Raw genomic sequence first — 18,740 nt, 5'->3', positions numbered from 1 at the left:
GAAGAGGCTCCATGTTGAAAAGGTAAGAGAGTGATGAGGAGGTGCTGAAAAGAGGAACGATCAGATTTAAGCTTTAGGCTAAAACAGCTTCTGTATTTTTTTCCTTCACAGCCTTTGGTCCGGATGAGAACTCTAAAAGCATAATGAGTTCGAAACGCGTAGACCATGTTAAGATCGCCATAAGAGTGCGATGAACTGTGGCTTATCTTTTGTAAATAATTCAAATCATTCACAATTTGTTGTCTATGGCTATGTAAAAAAATTGAAGTACAGAAAAGAATTGTATTGTATATATTGTTGTGTTGCACCGTGAGTGGATGAGTTGTTGTGAATGGTTTGTGAAGTTGGAATGAGATAATGAATGTATGATGGGTCATTTTTGTATTATTGAATGTTTTTTATTGTGTAATTAGGATGTAAAGATGTAAAAGAAAGAATTACATTTATGTTTCTACTTTGAAAAGAAAATTAATACAAAACGTTGATTTATTCGAACAGAACTAGTAGTTTGGTAGACTAGTTGGCGGAAGCTTAACTTGTTTGCACAAATCAAGGCATGAACAAGATGACAGTAGTGGCGATTGTTTAGTTGGATATTGTTCAGAGGCTTGGCCTTACTGTTGGGAGCCCAAACCCTGTGGTGTATTTAGAGGACTGCAGCAGCACATATTATGCCGCCACGAGTGAGACAAAGCACGGTATGACTCCCAGATAGCCACAGATGGCTGATAGGGCGCTTTACAACTGCTTACTCAACTTTGCATTTAAAGTAAGGCAAGGCAAAACTTCCTTTTGAATATTTATAAGTGACCCTTAAGGCAGGCCTACTGAGCCCTATAGGCCGGGTGTTTGGACTTGTGTTTTTAACTACCATGACAGATCAGACCTGGCCATGCTGACATATGGAGGGGAACAGGAGGAAAGTGAACCTCTTCCTGACCAGCTGTCAAGCAATGCCAAAGATGTCTCAGTGGATAGAGAAGCCCTTTCCTCAACTTTGACAGGACAACAACGCAGAGACTGTTACAGCTTGTTAAAACAGTTTGCTGGGCTGTTCTCCTTGACCCCAGGTGAGACAACTTGATGTGTCCCTTATGTGGACACAGGTGGCAGCTTGCCTGTCAAAAGTCAAAGTAATAGCTTGGCAGACCAGGTCAAAGCTAGCATTAAGTTTGAGGTTGCCAAGATGCTGGAGTTTGGGGTTTCTTGAGCCCTCTACTAGCCCATGGGCCAGCCCAGTGGTACTGGTTCCACACCAAGTCCAAAAGGTGGGAAGCCTGACATGAGATTCTGGTCTGACTACAGAAACCTAACTGCAGTCACCAAAACTAGTAGGTGACTTATCCCCAGAGAGCAGTGTTGGAGTGCCATTGAGAGGTAAGCCTTTGCTGTGGTTTCGTCCCTGAAGAAGTTGTAAGACCCTACATGTTTGAGACTAACCACAGACCTCTGAGGTAGCTCATGCAGAGAACTCCAAACTGTTGAGGGGGTCTTTTAGGCACGGGGCATGGACTTTACATTGGAGCACATACCTGGTACTGACCCTGCCAATGCAGATGGCATTTCCAGGTTCTTCCACTTGCATTATGAGAACGGCCAGGGTTTAAGTTTGTTGCTTTATACATTTTATTTGGAGGGGGCCATGTACGGAAATGCCTCTTTTTGCATGATAACCCCGAAGGTTGTGGACTGATGCTTCAGGGCTTGTCGACTCTGAAGGGTCCCTGAGTCCTGCCAAACAGGCTTAGTGCCACTGCTCTGACCCATAAAAAGTATATATCTGATTTGTTCACCGATATTTGGCTAAGTTAATTTAGTATAAGTCCTTACACAGCATGCGATGTAAAGTCCACTAAGCACTAAAGAGGCTGGGGGTTCTAAGTCATAATATGAAGCACAAATGCATTCTAAATTATTACAGAAACAAAATACCTCAAACATTACAACCGCATCAAAAATGAGGTCACATTTTGCTCTTCTCTACATGCTGCTAATTCCAGCACAAGGGTTGTATTTCACTTACAGCACACCCAGAGATGTATTTACATGTATGTCTGCAGTGTTGCTGATGATATTAAGATTCCCTTGATTGGCTTAGTTGGGAGCTACTAACACTGGGAGGAATTAATGACTTGCATAGCTCAACTTTGAATATCGTTGAAACTAGGTCACTGTGCACCTTTCTCTCTATGCAGTGGACCTGGTCTTTGCTCAGGTGATAAGATGGCAGGAGCTGAGCATCCGCTTTTATCTAGGTATATGGTACTTAGGGGTCATTGAGAGATCTTAGTGCTTGGCCTAGTCCTGCGGTTCTAGTACCAAATGAAAGGTCTACTTAGTTGCAGTTCTGTGTGGATTACTCAGCCCTCAATGAGGTAACCAAAAGCAATGCCCATCCAATCCTAAAAGTGGAGGAGCTTGTGAATCAGTTAGGTGCTGCATAGTACTTGAGCACTTTGGATTTGAAAAGTGGATATTGGCAGATACCTTTGGCACTGAACACCAAGGAGATGACAGCATGTTCCATGGCAGAGGGGTTGTATCAATTTAAGGTAATGTCCTTTGGGTTGAATAATGCCCCTGCCACTTTTCAGTGCCTTGTGAACCATGTTTTTGCAGGGTTGGAAGAGGTCTGTGTGGCCTACCTGGATGATGTTGCGGTGTTCAGCAATTTATGGAAAGACCACTTGAGGCACCTCGAGCAGATGTTGGCCAGGATACATGAGGCTGGCCAGCAACCATTTCAGTGGCTCATTATCTGTTCACACCACAAATTTAGTGCCCAAAAAATTTGGGTGGAACTTAAGCAAAATCCATACTGTGGCAAACCACTCCTCAGTAGTTGCCTAGTTCTGCCCTCTAGGTAGTTATCTCCTTCTAATAAAGGCTACTGGGCACTCTCTACTTTTGTCATCCAGTTGAGATGACACTGCTCCAACTCCTTTGTCCAAGTCATCCATTTATACAATGAAGGGTGACTGTAGTAAGTTGCATTCGGTACCAGTGCAGTGCATAGTGCCTTTGTCAGTTCCTCAAATGATTTCTGACACACTTCAGTCCATATTACCTTCTCGATATCTTCTCCAAAGAGTAAAAATGTCTGCTAGGTCAGTTGCTAGCCCCAAACTTGAACAGTTATTTCACCAATGATTTTTCAAAGATGAATTTGTTTGTCACTAAATAGATTTGAAGTCTGTGTAGTCAGGAGAAATAAGTGTAAAGACCTGGTTGTAGAGACCAGTATACAATTAAACCTATCCGGTACGAATAAACGGAGAAGACTGGGGACATTTGTCCTATTGTGTAGTCGAAACAATGAGCTCTTAATTTCTACACAAAGTCATCCCCAAAAGGTGGTGTCCTGTGGCAGACACAGGACGGCACCGTTTGTGGATGACTTCTAGATCCTCTAGCTGGGAGACATGCTGCCTGGGAACAAGATGTATGTGAAGGAGATGAGGATGAGTGCTGGGATGCTAAACTTGCGCTTAGGATAGTAGAAATCCACTCAAATCTCCAAATGATCCAATTCAGTTACCTCCATATAACCTAATACAGCCCAAAAGACTGGAAGATGGGCCGAGGACTATTGATCGTTGATAATGCCTTTTCTCCATGTTTGGTTACTATTTTGATCTACAAGTGTAAAGTAGCTGTTGGCCGAACAATGGACTCTGTGTCATTTGCTGCCTACAGTTATGTGTTGGAATACTAACATATTTAAAATATGTTATAGATTTATAAAAATAGAAAAAATCTTCAACCAGATTTTGCACAATTTCTTAATTGTGGTGGATCTCTATTAGAAACTGTTTTCTAAATACGGATTCTAAATCATCCCCTTACAAACACTATATCTTTCATCTGAGAATGTCCATGTCGTAGTCCTCTCAGTTTCCCACACATACCACACCTCTAATTGCTGTTCCCACCTTTGCACCCAAATCTTGGATTATAAATGAGCCTTTTCCTCCTATGATGACTCTCGCGATAAACCTCATTCTATTGTTTGTCTAAGGCTGATCATCATCCAAGGGCTCAGCTAATGAATTTGTCATATCAGCCCACTTAGCCAGGTTATCTGCTGCTTCCGTGTCTGTTCTTACCCCTCTCATACTCAATTATTTATCCAGGGCCCCATCCATCTTGTGTATTTCATGATCTGACTTGACAGCACAGCTGTCACCAGACAAATATGTGAGAATCACTCGGAGAAGAGCTTTGGCTCTGCCCACTTGTTGGGGACCAAGATTACATGATTTGATAGAGAAGACGTTGTCTTTTTCCACATAATGTTCCTACTCTAAACGCAGCAGTGATCATTTATCAAGCTTTATATTATGATGTTTTCCCCTGGCAGCAGACCATACGGAAGGAAGGCAGTCACTATCCAACGCTTACTCTACTGTTGAACTCACTGGAGTGGGAATAGTAATTTTTACCCCTACACTATCCAACACTTACCCTACTGTTGCCCTAAAAGTATAATGTGTTGTATTGGTGTGCGTTGTAATGGTATGCATTGTAATGGTAGTTTTTAAAAATGGGTTGTAATGGCATGCGTTGTAAAATTATGCAATGATTCTTCAAATAAATATCTCAGCTTCGTATTTAAAACAATGTTCAATGGGATCAATGACATGTATGAGAACGAAAGGCAATTCTCGCTCAATGTAATTAACAATACTCTGGGTAGTTTTAATAATGTATACAAAAAGTGATGGACGGAGAGCTTGAATTAATCTCAGCCATTGGTAACTTCTCAGGTCTGCATCCTAGTCCATTGTTACTTTTGCACAAAATGCCACCTTACTTTGGCCAAAGTTATATGCAAATCAGTTTTGACCCTTCTCCAATGGGAACAGTTGAACCTAAACTGCCAAGCCAGGTTCCACCCTGGAGCGGAATGGAAGCAACCCGAGACCGTTTCACCCTTGTTATGGGTAGTTTAGTATATCATCGTAAGTAGGTCGGGTATGCCAGATGTAGAACCTGTGCTCACTGTCCCACTGAAATTAGGCTATACCTGGCTGATGAGCCTATAATAAGGGTGAAACCAGTCCTGGGTTGCCTGTGTTCCCCATCCTTGAGCCTTTGAAGGCCCTGGACACCCCGCCTGTGGCCAAAATATTTGCCACAAATTTGTAGAGAATCTACGAATCAGAATCAAAATTATAAAAAAAACACTTATTTTCATAACCGCCCCTTCCTCCTTCCCACCTACCTCTGGGTCAGTCAGGCCCGAAGGGCTTCAATAGGTGTTTATATTGGGTTGAGGGTGTGTCTCCTCCTCAAGCCTCTAAGAGGCTCTGGGGCCACAGTAGTAAAAGAAAAGAGTGAGCGCACGGGCCCCCTCCTGGAGCCTATTTAGGCTCCGAGCACACCATCACCCGGGCCTAAATATGAAATAAAAGACCAGGGAGGCACCCCCATCCTTAAGCCTAAACAAAACCCTGGGGACATTATCTCTGGGGCCGAAATGTATAATAAAAGGGCTGGGGAGCCACGCCACCGCCGAGCCTTAAAAAGACTCCCCATGGCCAATTGACAATAAAATAGGGAGAGAGACAGCACAGCTCCCTTCCCCGAGCCATATATTAGGCCCTAGAAATCTCATAGCCCTGAGTTGCATGTCAATATGAAGAGGAGGGGTTTTGCGTGCCCCCCACAGCTTATTAGGCCCCAGGGACCCCATCCCACAGGGCCACATTTATTTATAAAAAGGATGGGTCTGCATGGCCCCTCTCACTGAGCTTTATTAGGCCCCAAGGACTCCATCCCCGGGACCTGAATTTATGATAAAAGTGGAGGGGGGCTACGGGTTCCCCTCCCCAAGCCTTAAAAAGCCCCTGGGAACACCATTTCCGGGGGCCACATGGCATTATTAGAACGCGGGGACTCCATTCCCCGGGACCTCATGTCATTATAAAGGGAGGTGGTCACATGTGCCCCCTCCCTAGCCTTATTAGGGCCTGTGGAACCCATCCCAATGGCCAAATTCCATATTTAAAGATGGAGGGGCCATATGTCCGCCTCCATAAGCCTTATTAGACCCCTGGAACCCCATCTCCCAAGGACTGCATGGCCCCCCTCCCTGAGCTTTAGTAGGCCCCGGGGACCCCATCCCCTGGGTCCAAATTCCACCGGCGGTGGTGTGCGGCCTTCCTCCCGACCCTTTTTTGGGCCCCTAGGCCCCATCCACAGAGCAAAAGTTGGGTGTCCTGGTGCTCACCCAGTGCACCCAAAAACCTAAAGTTGGGGGATGCGTGGGGGAACTGGCAGGGCTACCATCTCCCTAGCCAGCTTCCCGCATAGTGAGGGAGCTGGCATTGCTCTGGCCTGGGGGAAGCAGCTATTTATACTTGCTTCCTCCAGACAGGAGCGAAATCTCTTCTGTTTCCTTTTGGAAACCAAAGTCTGCTCCCATCTAATGGGAGCATTGTTAAATCTCCCGCTGGCTTTGAGATAGAAATGCCTACCCCGCCCCCACTACTGCAGGCAGGGAAAATATTTTTGCTCCTACTTGGCGGGAGATTTCAAAATCCTCTCTCGAGATGGGATCAAAGATATGCTTCCCTGCCGGCATCAGTGCGGGCAGGGAAACTACTCTGCCTGCGTTGGACTCCCTGGGACACAGTAATAGAGCCAGCCCCCGGGCATGGGGTCTCTGGGGTCTTGTAAGGCTTGGAGTGGGGGGGGGGCTGCACACCCCTCATAGTACCAGCACCTCTTAGAGACTCTGGGAGGAGGGCAGCATTGTAGCCCCCATCCCTTTCATTCAAATATTGACCCCGGGGGGATGGAGACCCGGGCCCCTTAGAGGCTTGAGGAGGGGTCCATGGACCCTCGGCCCAAAAATCATCTGTGAGTTCAGCCACCCCACTCTCCCCCCCGCCTCCCCCACCCCGGGCCCTGAATTTGTACCATAGCAGAGACCGCATAAAATCTTTTTTATCCTCTGTGAATTGGCACCTAATTTACCTACCCTACCCCTTTATGTCTCTTTTAACCCTTTTGTTGTAGGACTCTGGACCACAGCAATTCCATCCTGTTAGCAACCCCTAAAAAACGATTGTTTCAACATCTGCATTTACTTTGAGGAATACAAAAATAATCAGTCATGCATGACTGAAATAATCTTCTTTGGCTCACAACCCATGTCCATTGCTCAAAGAGCTATCTATTCTAAGTGCACTGACTTTATGGCTAAATAATTCTCCTTGTATATGTTACCATGCTTATGATCTCAAACACTTTTTAAATTGCAGATCTCTAAAGTTCGGACCACAACTTTTGGGGATATTTTTTTCTGTTTACCCTTTGGAAACTATCCTCATTACTTCTTTTCAGAAATGTAATTGCATCTTTTTATTACCTACTGATCGTCTCAATAACACAATCTTGTAACTCATTAATCATTAATCTGATTAACAGTTAGTTTATTGATGTGGGGCACCATGAAACCAATATTTGTTTGTGTGCACTTTACAAATACCATAACCAGTGCTTCTACTGTGGGTCTGAAGTCTTCTGGTGGAATGGAATTATCCTTTTTTACGAAGGTGCGGTTGGTGCATTGCTACTTTTGTTAGATTGTTAGATTTTCTAGGTGACTGGTGAAGTTTAGAGATCTGTCAAGTGAGAACCCAAGAGATCTGGATACTGAAGAGTGATTGATATACCTAAGGAGTCTAGTTCATTCAGGCATCTTTATATTTATGAGTGAGCACTGTGTGAATGTATGAGTTTTATCTTGGTTGGTTAAATTTCAGGAAGATAGCAGCTGTTCATTGATCATCTGATGAGGACAGTTTTTTAGGCTGCTTACATTACATACCCAAACATTGAGTTCACCAGCAATATTTCTAACAGGGGTTCCTTCACCTTTGGTGTTATTTGCCCTTCTGGTTTCCTTCTCGAGTTATTGTAGATATATATTTTGTTTGTCCTACTGTTCTTCTGTTGCAGTGATTGAGACTTCAGGTATTTGTCTCTCTCTGGATTCAGGGTGGTAAACCGGTCAATGTCTGGTCTTGGTCTTGTTGCTACCAATAGTGCCCTCGATCAGCATAATCTACTCTATGTGCCAATGAGTAACTCCTCTCTGCACCAACTCATAGTCGGTAAAACTTGTACATTAACCTGTTGGCTTATCCCTTATTTATTCAGAACAACACCACTCTCTGGGCCCGATTCACAGAATGAACTTAAGACTCAATCCTAAACTTACTACTATTTTGGTATTCACAGAATGCACTTACTACTTTTGGCATTCACAGAATGAACTTACTACTTTTGGTATTCACAGAAGTTAGGATTTTGTCTTAAGTTTGTCTTAAGACAAACTTAAGACAGACTTAAGACAGACTTAAGAGAAAATCTCCTCAGTTTTGTCTTTTGACATAAAATCATTGGTTAATTTGGTTAGTGCTTAATTTAGTGCTTAATTTAATGGTTTGTAAAAGGGCTTTGGGCATAGGCAAGTTTCTGATGTTCAAATGTATATTATCTTCCTGCTTTCTCTACTACTGACATTTAGCTCATTGTTTTCCCAGGGTTTAAGCAGTCTTTCAGTTCTTTTTAGATCTTGGTTCTATCTCGAAAAAGACATGTTGTATATACTTTGTGGGCTTTAGCTCACACATAGGCATTTCATTTGCTGGCTACATCGTCACTCTCCTATTCTTTCTCCCCATTTGTCCATGGCATGCAGGCGTCATGCCTCTTCCTGTGTTTAGCCCTCCCCAAGAGCTTGGACCAATTCCTACTATCCATCCACTGCACCCATTCAATTACCCTTTTAGGAATGTCTTTTTTCTTTGTTTAAGAGCCCTGGTCAGGAGCACTCATGTTTTCACTTGCTCGGAGCGCTGTTGTAAACAGGGCTGTAAATCATGATCTTATCGTCATATTTGCTGAGCATTCAAAGACTGAGATTAAATGTCAGCTGCTGTTTTTATTAAGTGCATGTTCCGTGCACATCCCCCCATTGCTGCTTGACCGGTCTACCCCCCCCACCCTCTTGTCCCCTCCGTCCATCATTGTTTTGACCCAGTGCATGCTGTGCCGCTGTACTTAGAAGAGGAAATGAAAGCTTTAGAGTTGGACTGCTCACTGTCCTCGTGTCCACTCACACTGTGCACATTCCTGGTGCAAACACGCGGTCCAGTCTTATCTTTTTGTTTTTTTGGCATGACATTATAGCTCTTTACATGAGCACCCGATTATATTACATGAATTCAGATCAATTTTTATAGGCATGGGCTGATTAACTGATTTGCCAATAATCACAGGATGTTGAGTTAAGCAGAGGCTCAAACCTGGTTCTGCAGTTCCAAATTTGATGTATTTGGCATTAGGTCACAACTCCTTTGTGACCAGACCACTGTGAACTCGGTGAATTGGGTCTCTGTTGGCACGCTGAATTTTCACGGGGTAGACTTAATCTGACCAGGCTTGTTACCACAGCAGTCAATCAATCAATCAATCAATCATTTGTAAAGCACACCACATACCCGCGAGGGTCTCAAGGTGCTGGGTGGGGCTCTACTGATCGAACAGCCAGGTCTTGAGTATCCTCCTGAAGGTCAGCAGGTCTGTCGTAGGCTCAGTGGGAGGGTGTTCCATGTCTTGGCGGCGAGGTGGGAGAAGGATCACCCACCGGTGGTTGTTTTTCCGATGGGCGGGACGGTTGCGAGTGAGAGGTCGGCGTAGCGTAGCTGGCGGTTGGGGATGTAGAAGGAGAACCGTCTGTTGAGGTAGGCTGGGACGGTCTTGTGGATTGCATTCTGTGCATGGGTGAGAGCTTGAAGGATATCGTCTTGTTGACGGGGAGCCAGTTCAGGTTTCTCAGGTGTGGGGTGATGTGGCCGTGGCGTGGTACATCGAGGATCAGTCGTGATGAGGCATTTTGGATGTGTTGTAGTTGTTTGATGAGCTTTGTTGGAGCTCCCGCATAGTGGGTGTTTCCGTAGTCAAGTCTGCTGCTGACGAGGGCCTAGGTGACTGTCTTTCTTGTATCCAATCGGATCCATCTGTAGATCTTGCGGAGCATGCAGAGGGTGTTGAAGCAGGAGACGGAGATGTGCAGGCTTGAGGAGAAGACGGGGTTGAGCTTGTGGCCGGCGGAGTGGGTGGGTGTTGTGGCGAGTTGCTTCAGTCCGAGGTTGTCGAGGTTATCGATCAGGGTTGTGGAGTTGTTGTCAATGTTGTTCTCAAGGGGAAAGTTCAGGTCTCCGAGGAGGATGTAGTCGGTGGAGGTCAGGGCGTGCGTGCTGATCAAGTCGGCGATGGAGTCGCTGAACTGGGGGCGGGGTCCGGGGGGTTGGTAGACAAGGGTGCCTCTGAGAGTGGAGTGATGTTGGTTGCGAAGGAGTATTATACCAGGACTCTGTCAGGAAGGCCACATCCGGGGCTGTTGTGTCGAGCAGGTCCCAGAGCTCGATGGCATGCTTGCATGCGTAGCGGGTGTTCAGTAAACAGTGGTATGCATCGGAGGTGGTTGGGGTCTTTCTTGGCGGGTGTTTCGTCGGCTCTGAGGCTGGTGTAGCTGCAGTTCCGGCAGGTGAAGGGGCCCTGTGTGCGTTTTGGGGCGGCCTTGAAGCATGTGTGGCTCCGTCTGGAGTTGAGAGCATGCAGAGTGCTGGTGTCGTAGTGGCGGCGGTCGTCGTGGCAGGTGCAGGGGCCAGGCGTTCTGGTGTTGGGCCCGGTCCAGGTGCGGAGAGGCGCAGACGGGCTTGTCTTAGGCGCGCCTTCAGCCGGCATATATGGGGAGGTGGGAGGGAAGAGCAGCTGGGAGGCGGGGCAGCGAATGGGCAGTGGGCAGTCAGGGTGGCAGGATCGCAGGGGACGCAGCGGCGAGGGCGGTGAGAGACAATAAAGGTAACAGAAGGAAAAAGGGGCACAGAAACGAGGGAAAAATGAGTGGCACAGAGGGCAGAAGGGCACAAATAAACAAGTGGAACAGAGGGCAGAAGGGCACAAAAAACGAGTGGAACAGAAGGCAAAAGGGGCACAAAAAGGAGGGAAAACGAGTGACACCGAGGGCAGAAGGGCACAAAAAAATTAGTGGAACAGAGGGCAGATGGGCACAAAAAATGAGTGGAACAGAAGGCAGAAGGGCAACATAAACGAGGGAAAAACGAGTGGCACAATGGGCAGAAGGGCACAAAAAAATGAGTGGAACAGAGGGCAGAAGGGCACAAGAAACGAGTGGAACAGGAGGCAGAATGGCACAAAAAACGAGGGAAAAACGAGTGGCACAGAGAACAGAAGGGCACATAAAAGTGAGTGGAAGAGAAGGCAAAAGAGGCACAAAAATGAGGGGCGCAGAAGGTAGACAGGCACAAAACGAGTGGAACAGAAGGCAAAAGGGGCACAAAAACGAGGGAAAAACGAGTGATACAGAAGGCAAAAAGGGCACAGAAATACCGGAAAAACAGGTGGCACAGAGGCAAAATACAGAATACAGAAATACAGGGGCAGCTAAGAACAGAAGACAGATCGGGCAGAGAGACGCGGGGGCAGCGAGGGGAACAGAAGGAAAAACCGGGCAGGGACACGGGGGCAGCGAGGGGTACAGAAGGAAAGACCAGGCGGAGAGAGCACAGGGACAGCGATGGGAACAGAGGGAAGAAAAAGTGGCACGGACCACCTACAGGCAGCGGGGGAAGACAGACAACAGAAGTCACAGACACAACAATGAAAATACAGGCAATACAACAAAAGCAATAAAGCGTAGGATGAACAAACCTACCAATGGCCTACCACTGGCCACCAGGGATGAGGCACAGGTGGTAGCCTGCGGGTGGTGAAGGGCCTTGAACTTCCCCAGCAGCGACAGATGGGGCAGGGACACACAGGCGGTGCTGTGCGGAGGGGGAGCGACCTACCTGGTAGGGTCAAGGGTTGCTCCAAGTTCCAAAGGGTAGTTTACCAGTGCATGTCACCAAGGCCGTACATTCTTGTGTGGTGTGTCACTTTCTGCAGTCCCTCAGCTTCCTTTCCTGTCCCTGTGTTCGAGGGCCTCAGTTATTTGTACAGCAGAGCCAGCAGTTGTTACTTGCTGCCTTTACTGAGTTCACCTGGTGTGTACAGTGCTCAACGTCCTGAGCTGAAAACTGGACAAACTGGTCTCTAATATTCTAGCCTCCAATCCTGCTTCTCTGCCACCACCTGGGGCTATGAAAGCAGTGAATGACTAACCTGAAGTCAGGGGCTGTCTTCAGGCCTCTGCACCACATAGCCTATCCTCCAAACAAAATGAGATTTAGCATGGCTGCTATTACTAAAGGCATCTCAGACGGCAGGGCAAAGCCTTCCAGTTACTACGGCTAAATAGCCACTCCATAGCACATGGCTAAAATACAATAGCATTGACAACCCGAATACAGCTTGGATTGTCGAGACCTATTGGCACTGCCAATGCTTATTTTTGAGAGTAAGTGGAGCTAGTTTATTGTTGATGTTGGTAGTGGTTAGTGAGTACATCAGTTTTTGTAATCACTTTTGCTTCCTTTGTGATTACTTGCAGCCTTTCTGTCAAGATACTTAGGTGAATGTTTTTCATGTGTCTTTTCCACGCCTTGATGGAATGTGGTTGAGTTTTTAATAGAAGGAGTGTTGTGGATGTTGAGAATAAAATGGTGTGGTAATTCGTCTGATAGATAATGAGATAGTCAAAGACTTTGTTGAATTTGTTTAATTGCAGCTGTGCAAGGATCAGGCTCAGATGTTATTCTCTTTTGCATTAGGAAGTTAATTAACTGTGTGAAGTTATCCCGAACGTACAGTTTCCTGGCAAGATTGTCATTTTCAGTTTTTCCAGGCATTGTATTGTATTGTAATTGCATTTATTTAGTGTTTACTACACCTGATGAGGCGTCAAGGCACTTTTCCGGCAAGTAGCACGCTACTCCGGAACCCATAAAGGATTAAAAGTGAATTATTATAGTGAAAATATGAAAGTAATTTGAGTGGTGGATATGTTAGTCAGTTATTTGGATTGAGAAGGATAGTGGAGGGATAGAGATGGGAAAAGGTTTGCATTTATATAGCTCTTGCTACCCTGGTTGGGGTGTCAAAGTGCTTTTTCGGCGAGTAGCACGCTACTCTGGAACCCATACCGTGTTAGAGGTAAATAAGTATAGTGAAATAGTAAAGTAATGATGAAATTGCTTAAATAAATGTGATTGGCATAGTGTGAGAGCATATTTAAGATAAATTATTCAAGATGTTCCGAGAAGATGGGTTGTGTCTCGGGCGGTATATGATGTGGAAACACTAGGTCATATTGTGGTTTGGGTTGAAAGAGATCAATAGGAGTTTGGAAGAGGGAAATTTGAATGAGGCTGATTCTACACAGAACCAAAGCTTTTGTGAATTATGGTTAAACCTCCTCCATTGTTAATCAATCTATCTTTCTGATTAATGGAGTAAACGTCTGGTGCTGGGATGTCTAGAGGTGAGTTGGATGTAGGAGTGAACCATTATTCTGTGATAATATGTTATTTATTATCTTGTATACTATATTCTGTGATATATTGTTATCTTTTGTTTTTTGTGTTGTGTTTTTTGGTGTTGTTTTGAACTGTTTGTATTATGTTGTAGTGTGTGTTCATTGTGCTGTTTAATTGTATTGTTAACTTGTATTGTTGTTATGTTTTTGTATTAGTTTGCAGTTGTGTTGTTTGCTCTGTGTCATAAACAGAGTTACTGTGGTTCTGTATTATTGTTATAGGAAGAGTTTATGTTCAAGTAAAAAAAACTACCAGTTCTTGGTCCTCCCTTTAATTGCAGGTAGGATGGTAGCACACCACATCCTCTCCATCATTGGTGTGGAGAGCTCAGCTGTATGTCTTTAAGAATTCCTTTATAAAGTGCATTCTCTGTGTTATATACCTTCGAAGTAAGTGCTCATTAACGGAATGTTGGGTGTGTCGTCTGTTGATTGTTTGGGGGTGGGGTGTATTTATCTAGAATAAACCCTATACATAGCACAATGGGCGCGTTCGGGGGTATAAATGTGTGAATGCTTTACTAAACATCTTTGAGTAAGTCAAGAGTGCAGATCCTAGGGAAGGGATGTAGTGAGGTACTGAGAAAAGGAAATGCATAATAATTTACACAGTGGATTGTGGTTGGTCCGGAACCTAGACTTTAAACTACATAAAGAACATATAGAAATACAAGTCTTCACATTCACGTGTGTGAGGGTAAAAAAAATGGGATGGAAAGGACAGTATGATGAAAAGACTGAAGGAGAGAGAGACATATTTAGCAAAAGAGGCACCTTGAGAAATGCAAAGCTTTGTGAACTTTGCGACTTACCTGCTGGACACTGTGCATGCCTTGTGACTGCAGAAAGTTCTGGATCTCCTCCTGAAGCAGGGTCTCTTCTCCCTCCTTCTTGCTGACCTCCACCGTGAACACGTGGCTGCTTGCTGCATGTGCTTGTTTGTATGTAAAGGCCAGTGTGGGTGGCACCACAACGCCGACATTGTCGAGGAGCAGGCGTGTCACAAGTTTGTTGTGCAGGAGCTGAGAGAGTGATTCAGAGCCACCTGAAGGACATTCCAGATCAGACGTCAGTGCCACCAGCCCTGGCAGGCACTCCTCATGGGAAGACCACGAGGTGGTATAAAAATAGGTGACGCGGCGTGGCGGATCAAAGTTGTCCAAGTAACTGCGTCCCCCAAGGTCAAATGTCACAGCTTTTTGTAGAAGGAGAGTGTTTTCACCTGGTTTCATCTTTGATGGAATTTTGGAAAGCCAGTTGGGTGAGAGACACAGCAGGATGCTACCTAGGAAAGGAAACAGAAGGAGAGAAGGGATCAATGATTGGGTTGGGAGAAGGTCAGGAGACAAATAAATATGGACTGGAGATGGGTGGGACGAAGAAATAGAGAGAGATAGGCAGATGGTGACTGAGGGCCCGATTCATGGAATGAACTTAAGACTCAATCCTAAACTTACTACTATTTTTGTATTCACAGAATGCACTTACCTCTTTCGGCATTCACAGAATGAACTTACTACTTTTGGTATTCACAGAAGTTAGGATTTTGTCTTAAGTCTGTCTTAAGTCTGTCTTAAGTTTGTCTTAAGATAAACTTAAGACAAAATCCTAACTTCTGTGAATACCAAAAGCAGTAAGTTCATTCTGTGAATGCCAAAAGTAGTAAGTGCATTCTGTGAATACCAAAATAGTAGTAAGTTTAGGATTGAGTCTTAAGTTCATTCTGTGAATCTGGCCCTATGAGAGGCGGAAAAAGGAGAAGAATATGATATTGGGACAGAAGAGGGAAAGGTGATATAATGAGGCGAAAATGTTTTGGGGTGATGGGGTAGGAGTGAATGAAGAAATCAAGCGAGAAAAGAGTATGGTCTGGCATGAGTGTAGCAAGAAGTGGGGAGATGGGACAGAGAAGGGAGGAATAAAGGCTAGAAAGTATAGGAAGAGATGTAGTCAGAAAAGGCAGATGGTGAGGGGAAAGACAAGACTGGAAGAGTAAGGGCGGTAAAATCAAAGGGCATAAAAGAAGAGATTAAAGAAGAGCCAACGGGCAGTTATTAACGAAAGATTGATGATTAAAAGATTGTTACAGCTTCAGAGTGAGTGCATGTTGCCTTTTTTAAACAGCTAGAACATTGTTCGCTGTCACTGCATTCTGCTTTTTATAGGTTAGCTCTGCAAAAGCTAGGAAAGGGGACTGTGAAATGTTACCCTGCAGAGATGCCTGTAAATCATTGATGTCTCTTACTTCCGATATTACCATTATACCTTTCTGCTAACCCATTGAGAATATGGTGGGATAAACAATGGTGTGGAGGTGTGTAAATCTACAGACAAATGAAGATGTTCTACCAGATAACAGCTGCAATGTATATCTTGTGCTTCCCTTAGCTCTGACTGTCCTCACCTTCCAAGCAGATTTTATCTATTTCTCCAGCAATTTTTCGTTCATAGAGTCACATTCTTGAATCATCCCTGCAGTCAAGCCAGAAGTCTTAATGTGATATTTTAAAGTACGTAGTTCAAAATTAATCAAATTTCAACCAATCAGGAGTTGTGAACCAGCACCCCGCCCCTCCAGGGCCACCGTACTTCAGATTTCTTACCACACATCGTGTGAATGTAGTATACTCGAGCTCTGCTCAGTTTTTCTGCTCCAAGCACGTGTTTTCTTCAATTATAAGTCTATATGATGACTACGTGTAGCAAATCATCCTTCCTCACCTCTTGATGATTTTGTCTGACAGAGAATATGACAGATGCTCCTAAAAAGGTCATTGAAGTTATTGTGGTTCCTTTATAAAATTAATACTACAATCTGAAGATACCCACAAAGATTGTATTTGCTATCTTCATCTCAGACCTAAGACCAAGGAATTTAAGATCTGTTGCACCTTCTCTACAAAGACTCCTAAAGACTGAGAAGGTACATTACTTGTTTGGCAACTAAAGATCAAAGCCAAGGAGGCACCATCATCAGGAGAAGAATGAGAAGGTATGGCAAAATCCTCTTAAAAAGGCACACAAAGGGGACCATTCTGCAGAACGTTCACCTAAACATTCTGCATAAGGGGAATTTTCTGGTAAACCAAACAGAAAAAAGCATAAGGCCACAGTGGTAACACCACCAAGATGTCATGGTTCTGCCCCAGACATCCTGTAATTTTCCAGTCCTTCTAAATTTGCAATCTGAACCTCCCACTCCATCTCTGAAGGTTCGCTCTCTCGACTCGTCCAAGTACAAATCAAAATGACCATAGACAGATCCTTTGTTGGCAACACCATTGACGAAAACATCTTTGGCGAGACACACTGACAATAGCAGATTGACGATGGTCCCTAAACCTTCTGATGGGAACACCTTCAACGGCAATCCCTACATCAGTCTTAAAGTCAGCAACAATAATGAAGCCTCTTTTGACATCACCATTAACATACTCATTGATGAGGCCACCCAAAGTCATATTAATATCTGAAAAGAGCATTCTTGTACCAGAACACACCCTCACCTCGCCCAGGAAAGTCACCTCACCCTCACCTCACCCAGGAAAGTCTCGAAATGTTCACTGTGATTGGATAGATCAGTTTTGCCTGGCTTACAGTACCACCCAACTTCACATCAAATATCAGGAGGACGATGATCAATATCTTTAGGATGAATACTCTTTTCCTGAGCAACCTGCATCCCAATCTTTGCAAGACCAATATAAATATGAGTCCTGTGAAGTGAGTTCCATTACCCAAAGGAGTAATTCAAGCACCCAGAACGTTAGTTAAAGACCTAGGCGTAATGATAGCTTCCCAGAGCAATCTACTCACCAAACTTCACCTAGATCTCAGCTTTCGACTCATCTATTTACACCTCGAACCCCGAACAAAATGCCTTCTCTGGGCAGACCTCTGCTCAGGAAACATTTCCAGATCCAGTATGACACCTGGGGATAATTCTACGGTAAGGAAATCTCGATCAGATTAGGATGAATATGCGGCAATATTATCTGCTCCATCTACTCTGCACACAGCAAATTCGCCTCCTGATGACATCGGAGAATTAAATGCATTGCTTGAGAGAGCATCGAAGAGATTTTACCCTACCTCTACCTATGAAACCATCAGAATGCACTTGAATGAACCAGCTCAGAAGTTGGTTCAGTCTATCTCGAATATTGATTATATCTACTTCTTCAAAAATCTTTATTCGATTGTAAATCTTACAATCATAAAAGTACAATTGATTATATCTAAATGAAAGGCTTAAGAAAAATGGCAAGGCCAGCAACTGTAGCCATCATTGTCTCTTGTCTGGACAAAAAATCCAACTCTCCTGTATGCCTCATAGGCCGCGCTAGGATGGACTCTGTTTTGACGCAAGCAGCACAAAGGAGGTCTAGGAATCCTTCTACACCATGCTGTACTCCATCTGACAGGGAGGGTAGAAGGTTAGATAACATGAGAAAATGTCTTTTGGCAATGCCTGCTACCAGTTTCAGAACTTCCAATCCCTTAGCTATTCTGGGAAGATACAACAGGCTGGTGTGGCCTGACTTAAGTTCAGTACTTGTATTCCTCTCGGAATCAGGGGCAGGCTATTCTACAGGAATGTATGAAACTGGCTTTTTATGTAGTGGTGCCAGTGTAAAGCCACAACATGCAAAAAATCCAGAAGACCCTTATTGGTTTACAGAGCTTACTTTAATAATCCCGAGCAGTGGCATAGCAAGATGGGTGCAGGGGGTGGTTCACCCCGGGCCCCATGAGTTTTGGGTTGGGACCTCACCCCACCCCCGCTCTCAACTGCGGCCAGGCGGGGAGGCAAAATCAGAAATCGATCACCGGCTCTCCCGCTCCTACGGTCCCTGTGGTTCGCAAAGGCTGGTACCGCCACGGGCAGCAAAAGGCCTAGCTACGCCACTGATCCCAAGTGCTCTATTTGTGGTAGTGTGATTGAGCAGCTCAGGCTTATCCGAGAAGAGTAAAATTTAAAAATAAAGCATATTTTTATAAGAATTTAGACACCAAGATCTTTAGAAGTGGAGATACTTTTTTTTAGGTCAGAAAAATAGCTCAAATAACAGTTTTGAGGCATGAGCCTCTAACGCTACAATATTATCCTATGATATAGAAAGCCCTTATAGCAAACAAGACCTTGTGATTGGAGTTCAGAGGTGCCGTTTGGAACTGAAGGTGTTAGGGGGTTAGAGTCCAAAGTTCCACGAGCAGTTTTGCT

The 18,740-nt window shown here is 44.7% G+C and overlaps 1 protein-coding gene across 1 annotated transcript in view; it reads right to left on the bottom strand.

The window, feature by feature from the left end:
* LOC144759966 (carnosine synthase 1-like) overlaps positions 1-18,740 on the bottom strand; it is a 562,866-nt gene that overhangs the window by 457,713 nt on the left and 86,413 nt on the right. Inside the window, exon 5 of the mRNA XM_078646511.1 lies at positions 14,329-14,801. Within this exon, the coding sequence (XP_078502637.1) occupies positions 14,329-14,801 (473 nt within the window). The remainder of the gene's footprint in view (positions 1-14,328; positions 14,802-18,740) is intronic.

Source organism: Lissotriton helveticus, chromosome 1_1 (assembly GCF_964261635.1).
Source record: "Lissotriton helveticus chromosome 1_1, aLisHel1.1, whole genome shotgun sequence".
Classification (NCBI taxonomy): domain Eukaryota; kingdom Metazoa; phylum Chordata; class Amphibia; order Caudata; family Salamandridae; genus Lissotriton; species Lissotriton helveticus.
This window is presented reverse-complemented; position numbering and strand designations above follow the sequence as displayed.